The 8,169-nt window shown below is 40.7% G+C and overlaps 1 protein-coding gene across 1 annotated transcript; it reads left to right on the forward strand.

Moving 5' to 3' along the window:
• Positions 1 to 3,986: 3,986 nt before the first annotated feature.
• Positions 3,987 to 6,736, forward strand: LOC125717129 (uncharacterized). The gene is made up of 5 exons (XM_048990105.1): positions 3,987 to 4,071; positions 4,187 to 4,493; positions 5,558 to 5,706; positions 5,793 to 6,075; positions 6,598 to 6,736. The coding sequence occupies exons 1-5, from the start codon at positions 4,029 to 4,031 to the stop codon at positions 6,734 to 6,736; spliced, it is 921 nt and encodes a 306-aa protein (XP_048846062.1). The 5' UTR covers positions 3,987 to 4,028.
• The last annotated feature ends 1,433 nt before the right edge of the window (positions 6,737 to 8,169 follow it).

Raw genomic sequence — 8,169 nt, forward strand, 5'->3', positions numbered from 1 at the left:
CAGTTTGCCACCGTGTCACTACCTGATCCATACCACCTACCCAGTTTGCCACCGTGTCAGTGCCTGATCCATGCCACCTACTTGATTTTCCACCATGTCATTACTTGATTCATACCACATGCTCCACTTGCCATCATGTCACTTCCCAATTAATACCACCTGTCGAATTTGCCACCATGTAACTACCTGATCCGTACCCCCTGCCCCATTTGACACTGTGACACTACCCAATCCGTACCACCTGCTTGATTTTCCACATGTCATTACTTGATTCATACCACATGCTCCACTTGCCATCATGTCACTTCCCGATTAATACCACCTGTCTATTTTTGCCACCATTTAACTACCTGATCCGTACCCCCTGCCCCATTTGCCACGTTGACACTACCCAATCCGTACCACCTGCCTGATTTGTCACCATGTCACTATATGTGTTCACGTTCCTATGCAGTAGAGTTAACTGTGAGCCATTCGAACATGTATGAAGCCTAATGTTTGTAATTTAATCATTAAAGACGTTCATAACATGTTCACTGCCGAAATTACTCTATAGCAGAGGTTCAGCCTCATTTGTCAGTTGAGCTATTGTGTTAAAATGATAGTGAGTGATAAAACCATAGGGAGTGTCTGGTGGTTTTTACCACTTTGTTTTTTAAAGCCACTGTTTCATATAAAATCTGACTAACCACTGTATTGAGGTCATGGGTGACTTTAACATCTGTACTAGACATGAAGTCCACATTATATACTGCATTAATAAATCATGAGGAATCCAACCAGGACCTGTGTCTCTCTTAAGATCCAGGAAAATGGCAGGGAAATGAATCACGGATCCCACACACCCTGGACACGGACTTTCTGACCTGCTGCCCTCTGCCAGGCGATATAGAAGCCTGCAGACCAGGACACCCGACACAGGAACAGCTTCTCTCCCCTCGCCATCTCCCTCCTAAACAGCTGAACTGTCGCACTGCTAAACACCAACAGCACTGCAACTGCACTCTATGTACAGTCTGTGGGATATATTTCTGTAATATTTGTATTTTCTGTATATAAGATTTACATTACTTATATTTACCTTTATATTTATAAATATAAACCCATATTACATTTTCATAATACATTTGATAATGTATATTGTTGTTGTTTTTACAATGTTGTGCTTGAGAGACACCATCAACCGGAATCAAATTCCTTATATGCGTTCGCTCACATACTTGGCCAGCTAACGCCGTTCTGATTCTGATTCATTTTCACCAGCATATACTGACCTCTCATCCACCAATCACCATGGTTATTTCAGGTACGTACATGCATGAGAACTGATGTCAGCATTAGCGATGGATGGATGTCAGCATAAGAATGGGGGGAGAGTGCTGTACACTGAGCTGAGGGTGAGAATACTGTAGGACAGGTTTGACCACCCTAACCGATTCTCACCCTCACCTCAGAGTACTGCACCCTCCACCCATCCTTCTGTTGATACTAGCATAGGAGCGAGTACCCCCCCCCCCCCCCCCGCCCACATTTACACCGGCCCAGGTAAGTGGAGAGCTGAGGAGGCTTCGTGCCAGCAAAGCAGTGGGACATAAATGTAACTTGTTTTGTTTGACTTATATTTTCAGTTACAGTTGTTCACTCAACTTTCCAATGCTAAACAACAAAAAACAAATCTGCAGTTTATGAAATAAATGGTAAAGTGGTAAAAACCTGTGATGTGCAAAAACGTTTTATACTCACAACACGACACTGAATAAAGATTCTATTTATGGTCTACGGGATACTTGTCAGGTGTATCTCAGTGACTGGCTATACTGAATATGTGGTTTGGATTCTGAATGTGGAGGCTGGTGGATTGATGGACATGATAAAAGATCTTTGAATGTAGTTATAGATACTTACAGATGGGGGCGACATTGCAACACAAATATCCGTTGTTGGAGTCTTAACATTGTCATATAAACAAATGTTGTGAACCTGCAGAGAGATTTGAGTACAGAGACTGAAAGAAGCAGCCAGACAACCTGTTTACCTGATCCAAGGAGAACATAGCTTTGCATATTTATTGAATTTACAACTCAGTTATGGCACAAAGGCTGTGGATTTTTCTGATCTTTTCTGGAATTTTCTATGGTATAATTTATTCTAATATTTATTGCTGATTAACATAATTAGTAGATTAAAAAAAAAAATTAAAACTTGATTTTATGTGTTTTTCCCTTAGATTGCAGAGCTGAAGACACAGTAAATCAAACCAGAGGAGATGTGATTGTACATGAAGGAGGATCGGTGACCATTGGCTGTAAATTTGACACTACTGATCCATCTCCATATCTTTTCTGGTACATCCAATATCCCAATAAGTCTCCCAAGTACCTGCTGAGACGGTATGGATCAGGAGCTGGGGATAATGCTGAAGATTTCAAGGAGAGATTTAATGCCAATTTGGACAAAAGTGCAAAAACTGTACCTTTAACAGTACAGAATGTGCAGCTGTCAGACTCTGCTGTGTATTACTGTGCTCTGAGGTCCACAGTGACAGAAAACTCACTGACACTGTACAAAAACACCTGCACATTGAGCAGATCATAGTGCATGAACAAGTAGTTTCTGGCATAGATTTAAATGCATTCATTTACTTTCATTAAAATGAGGTTTGAGAGCTTATTGCCAACCAGGACACTCGACCATCAGCCCCTACAGGTACTGACCCTCTCCCCCCAGACAAGCTTAGCATTTTCTGTGCATGTTTTCACACTGAATCTGCCCCTCTGCTCACCCAGCCTCAACACCAGCATTTTGGAGAATCATGTGAGGACTTTGAAAAAATAAACAAACAGCAGGAAGCTGATGAGTCCAGTAACCAATCAGAGAGAGACACACAGGAGACCGACATGGGAGAAGTTACATCATGTGGGTGGAGTTAATAATCCGCTGAAACATACCAGACTTCTAACTCTAGGTTTTTCATTCCCAGTTCCTCTCAGAGAGGATATTCATTTTTTTTCTAAACCCTGCATTTACTTCAGAGAGAAGCTAAAGCATTAAAAACAGTCAGAAGATACTGAAGGAGACAGGAGACCAAAACACACCTGATTCCATGAGGGGATGGTATATGTCTGCAATTATATTACTGATAATATCTATATAACCTGTAAAACAAGTCATTGTCTATTTTTTTGAAAAATCAAAGGTACCAATGTGGTACCATTGTAGACTCTAACTGGTTTATGTACACTGCACGAGTACCTACTGAAATAGTGCAACTTTGTCATTCAAAGAAAAAAATCACAATCTGCAGGATTATTAAAATGACCCATTTTAGAAGTGATAAAAGTGATGAAATTGAATTTACACCCAAAAAAGGTTCTGCTACATTGTATCACTATTTACCATTATAGAAAAACACTGGAAATACTTCATACTGGCTGTATTTTCAGCATCCCTGAATGAATTTTCCCAGAATTTTCTGTACATGTTTGTTAGCTTATTGCTTTCCTGAGCTGATGTTAAAAATCCTCAGATTCCTTTTGGTTTAATCCATTATTTATCCATATTTCTGCAGAATTTGAGACATGAGGATGATAACATCTAATGATATAATGATCCGTACAGTATCATCCAGCAATATATAAAACACAAAAAAATGCATGCTGTTTTTCTACTGGTACAATCTGCATGTAAATTACTGTTCGCAGTGTAAGCTGGAATGCAAATCCAGTGAAAGACATATTATACTGGAGATCATGGAAAGTTCAGTAACTACCTTTCAATCTGACTCTGCTGTACATAACTGTGATATATTTCTGTCATAGACAATTACATACAAAAAGAATATTTTTGCTAAACCTGTATAAAATAATATGTGAAAATGTCTGCAATATGATCAAGCAATAGATGTGGGTCATTCCTGAGAGGGAGGTCATGTGACATATTTAATCTCATTTAAACAACAAATCAGGAAGCAGCACTGAGCAGATTAGGCTGAACACCACAGTTTGTGTCTGTTACCCCAACTGTAACATATGATGAAGTCATGTATCTTAGTTATTATAACCATCACTGCAGGTAACCCTTCAAAATGCATGAATTCTCACACTATTTAAAAAATGTAATTGCTTCAGTAAAATTCTTTTCGACATTATTATAATTTTGTCCTTATTATTCATTTTTCTCTTTTCAGGATTGACTGCTGGTGATGACATCAGTCCTAATCAACTTGAGTATTTCAGTCATCAAGGAGAATCTGTGACATTGAGCTGCAGCTACAGATCAACCAGTGATTATATTTTTCTTTACTGGTACAGACAGCACTCTAATCAGGGACCACAGTTTATACTCTATAAAGGTGCCAGGTCCTATGATGGTAATGAGCACAACCCCGACAAACGGTTCAAATCAGCTACATCCAGGGTCTCCACCCAGCTCACCATTGACAGTCCTACCATAGCAGATACAGCCATCTACTACTGTGCTCTGAGGGTGGCACAGTGATCAAAACTTACTGAGATGCTTTACAAAAACTCATTTGACAAGAACTTCCTCTCAGTGGGCATCAGAAGTAGCTTCCTTCCCACAATCTGGGATCAGCTCCAGAGCAGCAGATGTTCAGGTATAAAGCTGGTTATTGTGGTTACATCAGTCAGAGGAGCTGATGGCTGAGATATTGAAGAATCTGCTGTTACTGCAGCCTCTGCTGCTATAGAAACACTGCTGTCTATTACTGTGCTCTGAGAACCACAGTGATGTATTAATGCTAGAGCTCATACAAAACATACAGCATACAGCACCCCAATTCATATTGTTCAATGGCACCAATGTGCAAACTGCAGTGCAAACTCCCCAAATGCTGATAAGACAGCAGAAAGAGCCTCTTTATACATTTCAGAAGAAAACCTGCTTCACCTGCTTACACAGAATGTACTTCAATGGGCCAAATGAGAAACACTGAGGTTTATCTCAACGGCAAATATTACTGGCAGGTTGTGTAGGTATTTCCTGTCTCTCATTCTCTATAGCAAATAGTCATTCTGTCTTGGCACGTCCTATAACTTTTACATGGATATTCCAGTAGCTTACCTGTGCTTCTGTTGTCCCAACAATAAGATACATGATAAACAGTTATAAAACTGAAACGTATAAAATGAAATGTATAAAGCTCAAGTATTTATAAATGAGGAGTGCTAAAATAGCAACATAAACAAATGCTTCTTATTTGTGTTTTGTTTTTATTTGTGTTTAGCACAAAGAAAGACAAAAAATGTATGTACATGTAGCTTCAAGGGTCCTTTGAATGCAGGTACATTTTGTAGACGTTACTATAGATATTCGTACTGCAAGAATATATCCATTTGTTTTGCAGGATTTTTAAATATTCTCCTTCCGTGTTACATTTATTCAAAAGAAACAATATAAAACAAACAGGAAATGTAGCTGAAACCTTAGAATGCTATTTCACAAACTGCCTGGTGGGGGCGGCATTGCAGTAAAAAACAATCATTCTTTTGGCTAAAACACTATCATATAAACACCTACTTATGGTCTGACACTGCAGAGAGATTTGGGTACAGAGAGGAGAAACAACAACCAGACAGGCTGTTTACATCAGCCTTAGTGAACATAGGTCCATATGTTTGTGCCTTTACACCTTAGTTATGGCAGAAATTCAGTGGATATTTCTAATCTTTGCTGCATGCTTATTTGGTAAGATTCATTCTCTTCATCATTGGTTCACTTTTTTCTGATTCATGATTTATATGATCATTGACGTTTCTTTGTTTTTCTTCCAGAATGCAGAGCTGAAGATGCAGTGAATCAGTCAACAGTAGATGTGATTGTGTATGAAGGAGAGTCAGTCATTTTGAATTGTACATATGTAACAGACAGAGTCCCATTTCTCTTCTGGTACATCCAATACCCCAATGATTCTCCCAAGCACCTGCTGAGAGCTGTTGATACGCCTCCAGATTTAAAGGATAAATTTCATGCAATTCTGGACAAAAATGTAAAAACTGCTCCTTTAACAGTACAGAATGTGCAGCTGTCAGATTCTGCAGTTTATTACTGTGCTCTGAGGCCCACACTGACAGGAAACTCACTGATGTTGTACAAAAACTTGACTATACTTCATTAGTTACCACAAAAATTGTACCTTCATCAGAACAGTATGCATCATTTGCAAAGTTAAAAGCCTTATATTGCAAAACGTTTTGGGACCCCCCTCCAAATCAATGAATTCAGGTGTTCCAGTTACTTCCATAGCCACAGGCCTATAAAATGAAGCACCTACGCATGCAGTCCGCTTCTACAAACATTTGCAAAAGAATGGGTCACTCGCAGGAGCTCCGTGAATTCAAGCCTGGTACCGTGACAGGATGCCACTTGTGGATTTGTGAAATTTCCTCACTACTAAATATTCTACAGTAAACTATTAGTGGTATTATAACAAACTGGAAGGAATTGGGAAGAACAGCAACTCAGCAACAAAGTAGCAGGCCACATAAAATCACAGAGCGGGAACAATGCATGCTGAGGTGCACAGTGTGCAGAAGTTGCCAATTGTCCGCAGACCTCCAAACTTCATGTGGCTTTCAGATTAGCTCAAGAACACTGCATAGGGAACTTCATGGAATGGGTTTCCAGGGCCGAGCAGCTGCATCCAACACTTACATCACGAAGTGCAATGCAAAGTGTCAGATGCAGTGATGTAAAGCACGCCGCCACTGGACTCTAGAGCAGTGGAGACACGTTCTCTGGAGTGACCAATCACGCTTCTCTGTCTGGCAATCCGAAGGACGAGTGGGTCTACAGAGTGGAAACAACAACCAGACAGGCTGTTTACCTTCTCCTTAGTGAACAGTGGTTGCCAGGAGATCGGTCCTTGCCTGATTGCATTGTACCAAGTGTAAAGTTTGGTGGAGGGGGGATTATGGTGTGGGGATGTTTTTCAGGGTTTGAACTTCATATTGAAGCCTATGTATTAAGAATGGGATGTCATTAACGTTCATGAGTGTGTAAAGGCAGGTGTCCCAATACTTTTGGCAATATAGTGTATATACATTTTTTTACATTTTTAAATATTCTCCCTTTACATCTAAATGGAGCAAACAAAACAACCTAAGTAAAAGTAACTGAGATCACAGAATACTGGTGCATAAAATTACAGGTGGGGGCAGCATTGCAGTACAGACAGCCATTCTTCTGTTTAAAACATGATAGATAATCCCCTGCTGAAGGCCTCACACTGCAGAGGGGTTTGGGTAAACAGAGTGGAAACAGCAAGCAAACAGTTTCAATTATAAGATGCGTCAATTTGCGTTTATGGCACAACATTTGTGGATTTTTGTGTTTGCTCCGTGTTTCTTTGGTATGAGAACTGACTTCACCCCAGCAATGCTTGGCTACTTTTTATAGATTTTAGCTTTGCTTTTAACACCATCCTTCCTCACAGACTAGTGTCAAAGCTATTAGACCTGGGTCTCTCACAGAGGAGGCTCTCACATCTCTGCAGACCTCAGTCTTAGCACTCGCTCCCCCCAGGTCTGTGTGTTGAGTCCCCTGCTCTTCATCCTATACACCCATGACTGTGTTCTTGCCCACCTCAGCAATAGCATTATCACGTTTGCTGATGACACCACCGTGGGGGGGCTCATCTGACGGGGGGACGAGTCTGCTTACCGTGATGAGGTGGAACGTCTGTCTGTGTGGTGTACGAAAAACAATCTGGTCCTAAACATATCTAAGACCAAAGAGCTGATTATGGACTATAGGAGGAAAAAGACTGACATCCAGCCTTTTTATCAATGGGGAAGGTGTGGAAAGGGTTTCCACCTTCCGGTTTCTGGGCGTGTACATCGAGGACAGTCTGTTCTGGAACGCCAACACCACCGCTCTCAAGAAGAAGGCACAGCAGAGATTACACTTCCTGAGAAGGTCCATCTTACACAGAAGCTGCTTTTGTCCTTCTGCCAATGCACCATAGAGAGCATTCCAGCTTACTGTATCTGTGTATGGTTTGCCAGCTGTGCAGCTGCTGAACAGAAGGTGCTTCAAGGGGTCACCAACACTGCCAAGAAACTCACTGGCAGTTCACTCACTTCCCTGGACGGACTGTATAGATCCCATTGTCTTAAAAAGGCACAAATCATCCTAAAACACCCATTTCAT

The sequence above is a fragment of the Brienomyrus brachyistius genome, chromosome 21 (genome assembly GCF_023856365.1).
Source record: "Brienomyrus brachyistius isolate T26 chromosome 21, BBRACH_0.4, whole genome shotgun sequence".
NCBI classification, from domain to species: Eukaryota; Metazoa; Chordata; class Actinopteri; order Osteoglossiformes; family Mormyridae; genus Brienomyrus; species Brienomyrus brachyistius.

Coding starts and splice junctions, on each gene's coding strand:
- LOC125717129 (XM_048990105.1), top strand. CDS start 4,029: ATGATGAAGTCATGTATCTTAGTTATTATAACCATCACTGCAG. Junction 4,494..5,557: donor TGTGCTCTGAGGGTGGCACA/GTGATCAAAACT, acceptor CTGACACTGCAG/AGAGATTTGGGTACAGAGAG. Junction 5,707..5,792: donor CTTTGCTGCATGCTTATTTG/GTAAGATTCATT, acceptor TTTTTCTTCCAG/AATGCAGAGCTGAAGATGCA.